General features: G+C 44.1%; 1 protein-coding gene across 1 annotated transcript in view; it reads right to left on the bottom strand.

Moving 5' to 3' along the window:
* GALK1 (galactokinase 1) overlaps nucleotides 1–15,891 on the bottom strand; it is a 211,921-nt gene that overhangs the window by 155,796 nt on the left and 40,234 nt on the right. Inside the window, exon 2 of the mRNA XM_044084936.1 lies at nucleotides 14,404–14,593. Coding sequence (XP_043940871.1) covers nucleotides 14,404–14,593 — 190 coding nt within the window. The remainder of the gene's footprint in view (nucleotides 1–14,403; nucleotides 14,594–15,891) is intronic.

The following is a 15,891-nucleotide window of genomic DNA, read 5'->3' as shown; positions in this document are numbered from 1 at the left end:
ATGTTTGGAAGCCCATGTAGCAGCTGCACAAATGGCATCTAGTAGTAACCTTGCTTGAAACGACGTTGAAGTTGATAGAGTCCTGGTTGAATGAGCCTTAGGCCTAGAGGGAAGTTGCCTGTGCCTCAACTCATAGACCAAGGTAATAATAGATGTCAGCCATCTGGAAAGAGTAACTTTCGAAACCGGAAGCCCTTTCTTGCCTGCTGCATAAGAGAGAAAGAGGGTTTACTATTGAAAATGCGAACGGCACTTGGGCGACAGTCGGATAGTCGAACGTATAAGGTCGTAAACACGGATGTCGAAGACATAATAATCAAACTAGGAACGGTTTTAACATGGGTCGAGGTAGAGAAGATGTTTGTAGTAGGGAATAATACTGAACGCCTACCTCGACCCATGTTAAACCGTTCCTAGATTGATTATTTTGTCTTCGACATCCTTGTTTACGACCTTATACGTTCGACTATCCGACTGTCGCCCAAGTGCCGTTCGCATTTTCAATAGTAAACCGAGAAAGAGCTGATCTGACTTTCTGAATTGTTTTGTCCTGTCTAGGTAATACCATAATTGGCGATGAACATCTAATGAATATAATTTTTGTTCAGCTCTGTTGGTATAGTCTGGGAAAAAGACAGGTAAATCAATAGAATGATTTAAATTTGCTTCCGATAGCACTTTTGGAAGGAAGGAAGGGTTTGTTCTGAGAGTTACCCTGTCTTTATGAAAAACCAAATAAGGAGGACGGACAGATAAGGCTTGAAGTTCCGAGACCCTTCTGGCAGATGTTATAGCTACTAAAAACAGCGTTTTCCAAGAAAGTAGTTTGAGGGAACAAGAAGCTGCAGGTTCAAAAGGGGGCAGAATTAGTGAGGTTAGAACTAAATTCAAGTCCCATTGTGGAGGTGGATCTTTTACTGGAGGCCTGAGCAAAAAGATGCTCTTGAGAAAAGCTTTACAGAGTTTGTGGGACATAATATTTGCTTCTGAGAGTCCAACATGAAAATTAGCAATGGCCGCTAATTGTACTCGGATAGTGGCTGATGATGATCCAGAATGAAAAAGCTCCGCCAGAAAGTCCAGAACCTCATGAATGGGTGCATGAAAAGGATCCAAGGACCCGTTTTGTGCCCAGTATGAAAAACACTTCCATTTACTAGCATAAGTCTTCCTAGTATTGGACTTATGGGAGGTCAGAATAATATCACGAACAGGAGGAGAGATGAGGGGAAGCCTGGCTATGGCTGGAAGTGGAGCAACCAAGCTGTGAGGTTGATGGAATGTAGAGACTGATGCAGCTTGCCCGTGAGGTGAGTCAATAGATCTGGAAGGGGTTCCAGATGCCAAGGCTGTTCCAGTAGGTATTTGTGCAGGAACGGGAACCAAACTTGTCGAGGCCAAAACGGGGCAATGAGGATAATTTTGGATCTCAATGTGATTGCTTTCTGAATTAATTGCGGGATCAACAGAAAAGGAGGAAAAGCATAGAGAATACCCCGGGGCCAAACGTGAACAAGAGCGTCTCTGAGGGGTTGGCCTGGCAGAGGAAAAAGTGTGAAGAAGTCGAGGCACTTGCTGTTTTGGGGAGTTGCGAAAAGGTCGCAGCAAGGCTGGCCCCACTTCCGAATGATTCCGTCTGCTACCGCTTGATTTAGAGACCACTCGTGAGGCATGAGGATAGTTCTGCTCAATCTGTCTGCTATGACGTTGGACTTCCCGGGGATGTGCGTTGCTATCAGAAACCATTGAGATGAAATCGACCATTGCCAAAGTCTGAGTGCTTCTCGACAGAGGGGATAGGACTTCGTTCCGCCCTGCTTGTTTATGTACCACACCACAGACATATTGTCCGTCTGAATTGCTATAGTCCCCGTGGGAAGAGAGCTCTGAAGGGCTTACAACGTCAAAAGCACCGCCCTCATCTCCAGGACATTTATGTGCAGGTGGCATTCTGACTGTTGCCAAGTGCCCTGGACCATCCTGCCCTGATAATGCCCCCCCACCCGATCAGGGAGGCATACGTTGTGACAGTGGCAACTGGAGGGGGGAGAACAAAGGGTCTGCCCTGAAAAAGCTGAGGTGAAACCATCCACCAGGAGAGAGGTTTCTTGCAAGATGGGGTTATCCAAATGTTGTGGGTCATTGGTAGCTGTTGAAAGGACCACTGAGAAAAGAGCATCCACTGAAGGAGCCTCATGTGGAAGCGGGCTTGTGGAAGCGGGCTAATGGAAGTAGAAAAATCGCTGCCGCCATGAGGCCCAATACTTTCAATACTCGGTTGACCTGGACTTTGTTGGGCTGAAACAGGGTCTGAACATTCCGCCTTATTTCAGCCACTCTCTGGGGTGGTAGTGTTGCAGACATTTCTGTGGTGTTTAATACGGCGCCTATAAAGTTTATACATTGACAAGGTGACAAGGAGGACTTTGCAAAATTTATAGAAATACCCAGACTCTTGCAAAGCTGAATAGTGTAATCCCTGGCCATTATGAGATCCTGTTTGGTGGTAGCGGAAATGAGCCAGTCTAAGTATGGAAACACCTGTAATCCTTTCTGTCTCAGGTGAGCCGTGACCACTGCCAAACATTTGGTGAACACCCGGGGGGCTGTGGTGAGACCAAAGGGCAGGGCTCTGAATTGAAAATGACTGACACCCAGCTGGAAGTGGAGAAACCTCCTGGAGCGTCTGTGTATCTTTATGTGGTAGTACGCGTCCTGGAGGTCTAACAAGCACATCCAGTTGTCTCTGCCCAAAAAGAGTAGAATGGACTGCAGCGTTACCATCTGAAATTTTGTCTTTAGCACAGATTTGTTTAACCTGCTGAGATCCAAAATAGGTCTCCAGTCTCCGGTCTTTTTTGGTACCAAAAAGAACCTGGAGTAAATTCCGGACCCTAGCTGATCTGCTGGGACTGCCTGGATGACTCTTTTTGCTAACAGCTTTTCTATTTCTAGCTGAGCCTGACCCCTTTGTGTGGGTGGTACGTCTGGTAGGGGTTTTGGCGGTTGTACCGGGGGGATGGTAAAGGGGATTTTGTAACCCTCGGATATGATCTTCTGTACCCATGTGTCTAGGGAGAGGGATTGCCAGGCTTCCGGGTACAGAGATAATCTTCCCCCGACTGCCTCCGAAGGCGGACAGTCAGGCAGCTTCTCAGGGATGCTGAAAGGGGTTGGTCAGGAAAAGATTCCCTAGAACCCTGGTTCTGAGGACCCCCTCTGCCCCGGCGGCGGCGTCTGTTGTCATTTCCCCCTCTGCCTCTAGGGGGAAAATCACCACGTGCGGCAGGTGCGACTCCCTGGGGTTTGCGGAACCACATCTTTCCCCCCTTCTGTCCCTTAGGATAAGGTCTAGAAGGCATGGAAAAATGGACTCCCACGGCAGAGAGAGTTTTACCATCTTGCTCGCATCTGGTGAGGGTATTCTTCACCTGAGGTCCGAACAATTCCAAACCGTCAAAGGGGGTGTTAGTGAAGGACGCCTTGAAGGGATCGGCAAAGTTACATAGTCACATCCAAGCGTGACGTCTTAACGCAACGCCTGTACCAGCATCCCTACTCGCTCCAACGGCTGCATAAGAAATTAGCCGCATGGAGGAGTTAACAATGGAGTTCAGGGTAGCCAGCTGAGAGTTTATTTTGTCCTTAAACCCCGCAGCAGAAGGATCCTGTACAGTTTCACCCAGCTCTCTGAGCAGGTCTCTCTGAAGGCGGGTGAAATGACATAAATAGTTCAGCGATCGCATAGAAAAGGTCACTGAAGCAAAGGTCCACTTGCCGTACCTGTCCATGGTCCTGGACTCTTTGTTAGGAGGATGAACAGATACAGAAGGATCAGCCAATTCCTTCTTAGTGGCTGCTGCTACCACCATAGCATCAACTGAAACACCTTTGGTGAGAAAGGATTTTATCATCTGGTGCAGAAATAAAGTTAGAAGGCCTCCTAGGGGTAGGTTCCATTAAATCAGGAGCTGCCCACGCCTTTCTAGCCACTACCTCCATTAGTGGGTCGAAAGGGGGAGACACCCAGGAGGTGGAAGGGCGAGATCCAAAAGCGTCAAGGTAAACGGACTCGTCCTCAGAAGGTTTGAGAGTGGACCAATTTCCCCTCTGTCTTAGGATTTCCAGGATGTCTGAAAAGGAGACATCCTCAGAGGGGGATCTGGGGGAACCTTCCAACTCATCCAAGTCAGTGTCTGACGTGACAGACTCGGGGGAGTCTATGTGCTTCCTCTTGCGCTTTTTTTTCCTAGGGGGTTCCCCTAAAACTTCAGGGGAGCCCTCGGAAGAGGAGGAGACACCCAAAGTGGGTACCCCACACTTTGGATCTCTGCTGACAGGTGCAAGAGAATGGCCAGAGACCGTAACAGGCACTATGGAGGGAGGAGCCGCAGAACTTAACCTTGGAGTGGACACTGGGTCCAGCACACTCCTCATCACCTCGAAGGCTCCCCTATCAGACACCAAAGGTAGCACCGGCTCTGAAGAGACCGGAACCACCCCCGGAGCCGACAGAGAAGGCTCCGAGAATGATGTCGGGGCTGAACTAACCAGAGCCGAAGCTCCGAGAGGGAGAGCGGGGTCAGACAAGGGTCCAATGCCACTCACCCCCTTGGAGCCGACAATGGAGTCTCGGCGCTGGACCTCTCCACGGACGGAACCAATGAAGAGGTCGGAGCCGACGACACCGGAGCCGAAGAAGGAAGTATTGACTCCGACGTAGGCAAGGTCACGGTTCCGAGAAACTCCGGCTCCGAGCTCGAGTAATGAGTCGGAGGAGGAATAGATAATTGTATCGAAGGAGCCACAGTCTGGTGAGATGGGCTCTGGAGCATTTGGGCCAGTGCCTGAGATTTTATGAGTCTACTGACCACCCTCTCGATGTCATGGTCAGAAAGCCTAGATGACCTCGATGAATGAGTCCTATGACTCCGCTCCGATAAGAGAGGGGATCTCGGAGCCGATCTAACGGACTCTAGGGAAGGGGACCTAGAGTGCTTGTGCGCTGGGGTCGGCTCCGATGATAGTTTCCTAGTGGAAACCACTCTGCTCGCCTCGGAGCCAGCCGGAACCGAGGTCGGAGCCATCTCGATAACGCCAGCCCTCGACTCAGAAGCTGGAGCCGAGGGTTTGGCGGTTTTTGATGACTTCCCCGAACCAGACTTGGACGGGGAGTCATCAGGCTTTAACAAGCCCCTTAGAATAAGCTTGTTACACCTTTCCTGCAGGACTCTTGAACTAAATCCATGACAAACGGAACAAGAGTCCTGCAGGTGTAAAGGCCCCAAGCAATAGACACAAGAAGTGTGACCGTCTGTCAGAGACATTTTCTGACAGCACGAGTCACACTTCCTGAATCCCGAGACCTTAGTGTCTTTGGACATAGTCCTGACCACAGTAAAAAAACACAGTCAGTCCACACACACACACTCAATTTTAAAATTAAATATAACAAAAAGTTAAGGGAACTGACTAAACCCACACACACAGATAGTAAGGGGTGGGGAAACTGAGGTAAAGCCCGTAGGCCCAAGATGAAAAATTACATAAGGAAGGGAAGAAGGGCTACAAAAAAGGGAATTCAAGAAAAAGGTAATTAGTAGGGACCAAGACAAAGATAACTACTGGAAAAAACTACCTGAAATAACTAGTTTAATGAAGTAAATTTCCTTACTGACCTGAGCCGGTAAAAAAAGACAACCTCGTAGCGAAGCGGCAAATGAGATCTGGGGAGTTAGCGCATGGTATTGTGGGATATAGGGCTGCCTCGAGCTGGTAAAAATAGCTCTCGAGCTATAGTATAGGCAGAGTTGGAGCCGAGGATCGGCTCCGAACCCATCCAGCAAGAATGAAGGTGAGAATGACAACTTAACATTCAAATGTAAACTCGTTTGAAGAGTTTTTACTAGTATTCCTACAGCAATTCAATAATTGTCCACCTAAGGATCGATTTGTAGACAGATTTTCATCCAATGTGAGCTGCCTTTGTCCATTCGGTATCTCACAAGGTGAGCTGGTGTTAATCCTTGCATGCGTCTCCATGCTGGTAGCAGAAACAGTTTCCAAAACTGCCGGTATTTCCGGCTGTACGTCAGATGCTTTGACTGCTTCTGTGTTATGAAATGCAGATGAGGAACGTCTAACCAAATCTGTCAATCGCGACATCTCCTCTTTAAGTTCGATAATGTCCATTTGTAGTTTATTTAATTCACCCCTGTCCGATGCAGCTTGAAGAATCTCGTTGGAACCCTCCATACCGACACTAACGTAAAAATGAAAAAAAAAACACAACGTAAATCCGCCTAAGGTACAGGACGGCACAACGATATCCCAGCTGGAACAGGTCACAGTTTATTTAACAGAATGGAAATAGTACAACACAATGTATCCAGAACAGTTTCAATGTTGCCAAGAGTTAAGCGCTTTCATCTGTCTTACACAGACTTCATCAGAACTGCCATTTTTTTTCTCTATTTTCACTTTTATACTCCGTTTTGGCGCCAAAAACGTTTTAAAAATAAAAAGGCATCCTAACATATCTATCAAAATTTATTCTACCCATTTAATAAATAGGGACACCACTTCCTACTTCTCATTCTCTCTACATTATTCCCAAGTAAAGACTGATTTTTTAGACACAAGTGTGAGCAAGAATACATTTGGCAATATGTCAACTAGGTTATATAGAAAACCTTGCAGGAGAAATAATATTCTTCATCGCTCAAGTATGCACCCCAGGCATATTACCAAAAATGTTGTAAAGAATAAGGTACTTCGATGCATGAGATTGCACACTGATATGGAAAGTCTAGAAGAGGCACTAGATGTATTGCATACAGATCTCAAGAATAGGGACTATAAAACCGAAGAAATAGACAAAGCAATAAAGGAAGTGAGCATGTTAGATCGTAATAAAACAAAACCCTTCTTTTCTGATAAGTCCCCTATGACTGTACAGGATGATGGAGGAGTAGGCACTGAAGTGCTGAATAGGTTGTGTTTGACTTTCTCTGGGGATGTTAATAAAATTTGTGAGATTGTGAAAAGGAACAGGCCCATCTTATTAACAGAACCCGAAATTAGTAGGGTTATAGAACCTCTCCCCAAATTCAGTTTCAAGAATAGCAGGAATCTGAAGCAACATTTGTGCTATAAACATAATAGAACATATGAATGGTTCACTTCACAGCGTAAGGACACATATGCTTGTAGGGCTTGTAAAGCTTATTGTAACATCTGGTCAACTTGTATGGTTATGCACCCGCTGTCTTCCAAGCCCACAGAGTTTTCTTTTTATGCAGACTGTTGCACCAAGAATATAGTATATATGGCTAAGTGCAACCTATGTAGTAGTTTTTATATAGGTAAGACTAATCGTATGCTAAAGGAAAGAGTAATGGAGCATTTGAATGACAACCACAAAGCATTATAGAAAATTATGAAGTTTATATCACATGGATCATCCATTACCAACAGTTCAAAAAACAGATATAGTAGTCCATGAAAAGACACATAAAGTCATAAAATAACAGGATTTGAAAACAGAAATTAAGGTAATATGGAAGAAGGATATCCAGACAGTTCCTATAGTAGTAGGAGCAAGGGGTCTACAAAAAAGAATTTACAATTGTACTTGGATATGTTACTTACACATGTAATGCCATATGAACTGCAGAAGGAGTCAGTACTGGGCACATTGCTGATACTGCGAAGAGCACTTCTAGCTAATACCAAAGATTGAAACAATACTAATTACATGAACTTTAATCATACTTTGACTTACGAATGGAGTCCATTCCCATCAAGGTATTAGAGTCAAAAGACTTGGAGGAATTAAGTTAAATAACAGTGCAGCTAGGAACAGGATCTCATTTGCAAGCTCCCGACTATTTTGGAAAAGTATTTACACAGGGTACAGTGTACTTCACATGTGCCAAAGAATTTGCATCAGCCTTTAAAACCTCGTTCATAGGGTCACATGCTCAAAGATTACAAGGCTGCTGGCTCAAGTGCCCTTACAAGCCAATATAACCTGATTTTACCTAATATATGGCCTCTAGGGGCAAGAGGATGGCAAGGGTTTGTGCCTATGCTTAGAGTATCTTACAAATTGCCCATGTCCATAAGGGACATAGGCACTACTCCAGGTGTGAATTTGCGATTCCCCGTCCATTAATCCAGACTGCATTTGAAAAGGGCCAGGCATACCTCTCAACCTCTTAGAACAAGAAGTCTGGAGAAAGCCATAAATAAAAGTGGGACAAAGGCCCAAGTTTTCTAAGTGCCTTACAGACCAGGCATATGTCACACCTTAATAGCCGGTAGGAGACAGAGTAAAGGGTTGCAATTTTTAGTCTGTGTGCATAGGACATGTTTATACCCTGTATTTTCTGTGAGGAGCCTCTGAGGTCACTGAAGCCGCTGTAAGTGCCTAGTCAAGTACATGCCAAATGGCACATTGTACTTTATTGATCTAATGAGGGCTGAGTACAGCAGGACTATAATTTCCTTGGATCTGGATGCCATACCTTTATTTAAACCTTGTGCCACAAAGAAGGACCTCCTCACCACTGTGGGCACATAATAGTCAAAGTTCAGGCTACTATCTGTGAACCTAGTTCTCCCACCTCGGAGTACTCTTAGGGATGTGCTACTAATGTTGTAATTTGCAGAGTATTTGACTTCTCAAAGGGTATGTTAATGCATTTTTTTTGCATTTAGTTTTAGGCCATGGTTCTGGCACCAATCATTTACCTGATCTAGACTCTCCTGAAGGATATCTACAGCATTGTGGGATTCAATTATTGTCCCCAGCTAGCAGTTGTTGGCAACATTTGTTATCCAGAGATTTTCCACATTAGTCTCGATTTCAGACAAGTATATTCCGAACAGTAGTGGTCCCAGCACTGAGCCCTGTGGCACTTCACTAGTAACTGGCCTCTTGCTGGATCTGGAGTCACCCAATTTAACCACAAATGTCCTATCCATGAGCCTTTGGCTATCCATCTGGTGACATAGGGATTTAGGCCCAGTTTTGTGAGTTTATTTATAATACCAGAGTGGGGAATTGTATCAAACACCTTGGCCAGATCAAGGTAGGTGGTAAGTACTGTTTCACCCTCATCCATTGCCTTAGTGACTTTCTCAAAGAAACCCACCAGATTTACTAGTCATGACCTGACCTTGACAAAACTGAATTGGGTCAGGTCCAGCATTTGGAGGTTTCCTATCTCATTTATCAGGTCTGTGATTATTTTTTCATGGCCTTACATACAAGGCTAGTCAGACTTATGGGGCTGTAATTTCCCGGGCCAGTAGATGGTCCTCCTTTATACAGATGGATGACTGTCCTCTACTCTAGCAGGACAAAGCCTGTCTGGGGACTGTGGTTAAATAGAGATCCTAATGGTCCTGATAAGTTCTGATTTTCAGTAGTTACTGTTAGTCACTCCCTAAAGTTTCACATCCATAGACTGTGTCTTTAAGTGCTCAGTAAAATGCACACAAACAATTAAGTGAAACTCTTTTCTAAAGAGTTTATTTATTTACTTATTTATCTATCTATCTTTTGTTGACAGAGTTAATCTCACTAGGCTAGTAGCCTCTTTTCAGGGGAGATCCAAGTTGATATTTATACTATATTTTTTAGCCTGATGAAGAGGGGTGGGTTAGTTACACTGCAACACTACACAAACTGGCAACCACTCTTATTTTTGACGGATGTGCTGCTTTTATCCATGGAAATGCATATAATTTATTTTATTTATTTCTCTGCTTACTGGGAACTTCTGGCTATGGTTTATCCCATTTCCAATGAAGGCCTGGGAAGAGAAGCTCCACATATTAGGAAAGTATATTTAAAGAAAAAAATACATTTTGTAAAATACATTGAGTTTACATTAAAACACAAGTAAAAATTATCCTCTGCAAGGAAGAGTAAACCTGTCTGGTGGACATCTGCAATAAATAAACTCTATAACAAAAGGAAAAAGTTGCTGTCCAAGACCAAGAAGGAGCAGGAGCCCAATTGGAAGCGATGTCTCCTTAGCCTGAACAAGCAAATAAGAGCACTAGTGAAATCCTCCAAAGCAGGTGGTGCACCGGTTAGCATTGCCACCTCACAGCAAGAGGTTCTCTGGTTCGATCCTCAGTTGGGGTGCCTTCTGTGCAGAGTCTGCATGTCCTCCCTGTGGTCGCATGGGTTTCCTCTGGGTGCTCCAGTTTCCTCCCACATCGCAGACATGCTGTAGGTGGATTGGACACTCTAAATTGGCCCTAGGTGTGACTGTGTGCATGTGTGCCTTCTGTGGAAGGTTGGGTGCCGGGCTGGCAACTCGACACTGTAAAACTCCACTGCCAATCATGAGCGGACAGGTGATCCGCTGTGGCGACCCCTAACTGGGAAAAGCCAAAAGAAGAAGTGAAATCCTCCACAGCAAACTTTGAGTCCAAACTGGCCATATCTACTAGAGAAAATCATACGGCCTTCTTCACATATGACCGCAACCTCAAACGAAGCACCCAGATCTGTTCAGAACTGGTGGTCAAGGATACCACATATACCAAATGCTGTAGATATAGCAATATTGCTGGCTGACAGATTCAGCGAATACTTCACCCCTTTGGCCCCCTCATCAGTAAATCAGGACATCCCAAATACCAGCCCCCTTCCCCTTATATCTAGGGAACAGGTTATCACTGCTCTCTCAACGGCAAAAAATACAGCCTCCATGGGACCTGATAACATACCAGGTTGCATTCTACTTGAAATCAGGCAGGAACTTGCAACACCATTAGGAACCCTATTCAACCAAAGCCTGAGTACCGGCTTCATCTGGGCTGAGTGGAGAAGAGCCACTGTCATCCCTTTACACAAAGGTGAAGCATCCACCAATCTGGGAAATTATAGACCCCAACTAGCCTGATCTGCAAGGCCATGGAATGGATTATCATGGACCTCATTGGACATTGGCTACCTCCAAGCACTTGTTCCCACACAGTTTGGCGTTGTCACGTGGAGGTCATGTCAGCTAAATTTGGTCGCCTTTTTTGAGACCATCACCAAAGCCATGGATGAGGGGAAGACTGTGCACACCACCTATCTTTACCTGGCCAAAGCCTTTGACACTACTCTTCACTCAGGCATAACAGATAAACGCTCTCAACTAGGCATCAATCCGTATGTTACTAGATTGGTAGCACACTGGCTCACTGATAGAACCCACCTAGCCACCTCAAGCAGTAGACTCGTAACAAGTGGCATACCCAGGGTTCGGTCTTGGGGCCTTTGTTATTTGGGATATACTTTTCTGAGGTGCAGGCCAAAATCAGTGGGCTATGGCTGACCAAGTCTGCAGATGACTGCAAGCTGGGTGCTGTCATCCATTCCCCTAGTGATGTAGACATCCTCCAAGAGGGTCTCACTCAGACAAATGACTGATCCCAGAAACATAGCCTAAAGCTGAATACTAAAAAATGCATCATCATCCCCTTTGGGGAGAGTGACGTCCCCACAAATTATCTCATTAAAAACAATGTACTAAGCACGCAATCAGTTGTGAGGGATTTGGGCACCCAGGTTGACAGCAACCTGACTTTTGACCACCATGTTGCTTCCATTGTACGGAAAGCCTTCTACATGGCCCACCTCATAAGTAAGGGTATCTCATCCAGGGACAAGGAGGTCATAACATCCCTGTATTCTTCCCTTATAAGGCCCATTATTGAGTACAATTCCCCTTTTGGCATGTACCTCGCAAAGCACATGCAGCAGCTGGAGAGACCACAGAGGCTCCTCACCCGGAGAAACCAGGCCCTCAAACATCTCCCATACACAGATAGGCTAAAAGCCCTATCCTTCTACTCAGTTTCATACAGACTCCTCAGATGTGACCTCTGTCTGACATACAAGGTGATCATGGACCCAACCTTGATGGGACTCTGCTGCATATCCACAAGTCAAGCTCCACTTGAGTAACTCGCACACGCGGCCTCAACCTGGTCTGTGACATCAACAGGACTTGTTGGTGGGACAGATTTTTTTTCCTAGAGACTCCCCATCTGTGGAATAGATTCCCTGTCCACATCAAGCAGTGTATCTCTTTACCCCTTTTTAACCACAACCTGGATAACTGGATGGGAAACAGAAAATATACCCTTGGGATTCCACCTGTGTCCCTGCTGGACAGGGGCATTGGGTGCTGACTTGTTTAAACATGGGCTAAACTCTTGGCTAGGCTTATAAGGGCCTCAGGGCCAATAGCCTAGTAAACTTCTATGATCCTATATGAATACATCTAGAGCACATACAGTAGCCTATTACTGAAATACATTTTTTCTTTCATGATGCAGTGGATTACATAGAAATTGCACAGATGGGTAGAGGTTGTACTATGTAATGTGCTTATAAGATGCAAGTACAAAGAAGAATTTAACAATACTCTGAAATACTGCAGGCTTTACCACCTGTTTGAAGTGACAACTGACTGTCATAAATGTATGAAGAGAGCTGCTAGACTGAACTGTTCTGGAATCTCATGAGGTGTATTGGGTAAGGAGTGGCAATTGTTTTAAGAAATGCAAATTTTTCTACTTAACATCACCCTGTTATTTAACAAGTTTATTTTAAGGGTACAATGAAAGGCTTAGTCTTAGTCTTAATGGGCGGCGCAGTGGTGCAGCGGTTAATGCTGTCGCCTAACAGCAAGAGGTTCTCCGGTTCGATTCTCGGCTGGGGTGCCTTCTGTGTGTGGAGTTTGCATGTTCTCCCTGAATTCGCGTGGGTTTCCTCCCACATTCTAAAAACATGCTTCTGGAGCATTTCTCCCCGGGCCTCCGCTGAAAACAGGATCTATGGAACCTAGTCGGACTTTCCCGGTCAACAAATGTTAAATAAATTAAAAAAAATAGTAAAGACAGGCGACCCAGAAACGACTGCTGAAGACTGATTTATTAAAAATAAAACCAGGCAACACTGTGTTGCTTGGTTTTATTTTTAATAAATCAGTCTTCAGCAGTCATTTCTGGGTCACCTGTCTTTAGTTTTCTTGGTTTTTGAACTTATTCATATTCGTTAAAAAAATAGTCTTCAGATAGCAAAAATCATGGGCATTCATGAAAAGAAAAATTCACAGGGCTGACCAAGAAGTCTTTGCCTCACAGCGCTATCACTGCATTTAAATGAAAAAAAAAAAATCCTATTTATGTCTAGGAGGAGGTCACAAACTAAAACCTGGTAAGAAGGCAAAGACTGTGAAAATCAACATTAGTGGAGCAGGCTATATGATGGCTATTTTTTCGGTAAAATAAATTAAAATACACAGAAGACTTTATGAGAGATCTGGGAAGACAGGTTGGCAGCAACCTCTCTTTTAATCACCACATTGCCACTGTGGTCAGAAAGTCCTTCTACGTGGCACATCTCATTACTAAGGGTTTTGCATCCAGGAAGAAAGAGGTCATTGTCTCCCTGTACTCTTCCCTCATTAGGCCAATAATTCAGTACAATGCCCCATTTGGCATGTACCTCACTAGACACCTGCAACTGGAGAGGGCACAAAAGTACCTCACAAAGAGGATCCTAGGCCTTAAACACTTGTCCTATATGGACAGTCTCAAAAAACTATTCTCTGTCTCGTATTGCCTACTTTGAGGCAATCTCTGCTTGACTTACAAAGCCATGTCTGACCCAGCTCTGTTAGAAATGCTACATCTAAAGAAATCCCAATCCCTCCGCACCACACGCTCCAGAGACCTCAACCTCATTACCAAAATTAACAGAACATGCTGGAGGGACAGGTTCATAACCCAGAGACTGCCCATGCTATGGAACAAACTTCCCATACATGTCAAGCAGAGCACCTCACTGACCCTCTTCAAGAGAGATCTTGACGAGTGGATGGGAAACAGAAAATTCACCCCGGGGATAACACCAGTGGCTCTACTCGACAGAGGCACTGGGAACTAAGGTTGGGTGGCACTATGCCAGGGTAATCCTATGGCTAGGCTTGTGAAGGCCCCAGGGCCATTAGCCTAGTACACACCTATGAACCTAATTAAAAAAAAAAAACAATTTCTATGCATTAATATAGCACAGAATGATTAAAAAACATTTGTGGTGGTTCAGGGTGAATGCTTCCTCTAAACAATATCCAGTATTACAACCGTTACCCCCAAAATCATGCTAGCAATAGTCTATACCATTTCTGCTAAGCTATGCTTTCATGGATGCTAACAAAATGTTTTATTCACATAAAAGTAGATCCTATTGTCAGAAAACCACAACTACATATTCACATGCAATAATAAGTTATGCCAAGAAATAGCTTCTCTGCTGGTCAGTGCACTTGTCTAATATACACAAGAAACAAACAAAAACATGACATTGCGCTATAGGGGACTTACCACTGTAGTGTTGAATGACTCCCTTCACATAGTTTGCCCAACGTGGGGATCCAGGATTCAGAGGTTTGTTTTGCTGTGGTACAGAAAACTCCACATGCTTTGGGTCGTCAGCATTCAGTGCAGTTGTCACTATGGTAATCTGTTTATCTTGAGTTCTACTTCCCACCACTATCGTCACCATTGGAAGTGCCTTTTAATAGAAAGGCTGATCATAAAACTTGAATGAAAAGGCAAATGTGTATTTCAAAAAGATCTGCTATAAGACTGTGTAAAGGAAAACATATCCTTATGTAGGGTCCAACGTTAAATGTTTCAACATTTTGTACAGAATCTCGTTATACCTCAGCTCTTCAATATATTTTATCTTGTTTCTTACTTAATATTTCTAATTACTTTTTCCACAAACATAGTTTTGATACATACCTTTCCAGCATCTGTACATACCCCATGTTTCAGGTGTTTATTTTTACATGATTAACTGTAGAACTCTTGCTTTTGGTTTTTGAAAGCCATTACTTCTGCACAGACATGCTCTGAAACATCACAACAGTGCACTATATCTGTGGTGTAACACTCTTGTTAAACTACAACTAAATCATCCCACTAACAGTACAACAGTGTTTCACATATTAATGTTTAAGCAGGTATGGCCAGATGGACACAATCCATTTTCTGTACAGCCTGAAGGAGGAGAAGTAATCAGACATGAGTTACAATGAATAAGGTTGGCAGTATTAAGAGTACAGTACATGTGAACAGACGAAATAGTTAAAACAAATGTCAGCATGTAATACATCTTACTAAATTTGTTTTTACCACATTCTTAAAATCATGTTTTGTCTACAACATACCTTACCATCACCAGTATCATTTTGTGGCATTGTATATATGATCTTCACATTCTTTTTTAAGCTCAGTAACTTTATCAATGCATTTAAATACAATGTGTTTTGTTTGTGGACCTTTCATCCCTGGGCATCCTTAGAAAAGGGGCTCCTCAACAAACTATTCCAGTGAACTGGAAATAAATAAACGGGCATTTTTCTGCTTGAAATAGATCAAACCTGTAAGTGAAGTATAATTTAATATATGTTTGTTTCTGACATACTCAAAACAACCACTGTCTCATCACCTGGTGATCTTAGAGGTCAAAATGGGCAAGAGGAGCAAGCGATCTTGTAACTAGACAGGACCTAGATTGGGCACAGAGCAAGATCTGAAACATCAGCCTATCAGAGGTACACATCAAGGCACGCTAGTAACATGAGTCGGATAAGAAACTCCAGCCAGAAGCATTGGTGTGGAATTTTGGACCGGCTGAATTCACAAAAGGTCACCACCTAAAAGCCCAAGGTCAGTTACAGTACCCCAACAGGAAGACACAAGAGCTTGAGTCAGCATTGCAGAGACCACATATAGGATAAGATGCCTGATCCAGGCAATGTTTTTTCAGATGGAAATGTATATGATCCTTAAGTGAAAGCCCAT

The sequence above is a fragment of the Protopterus annectens genome, chromosome 10.part0 (assembly GCF_019279795.1).
Source record: "Protopterus annectens isolate FY-2018-M chromosome 10.part0, PAN1.0, whole genome shotgun sequence".
Taxonomy (NCBI): domain Eukaryota; kingdom Metazoa; phylum Chordata; order Ceratodontiformes; family Protopteridae; genus Protopterus; species Protopterus annectens.
This window is presented reverse-complemented; position numbering and strand designations above follow the sequence as displayed.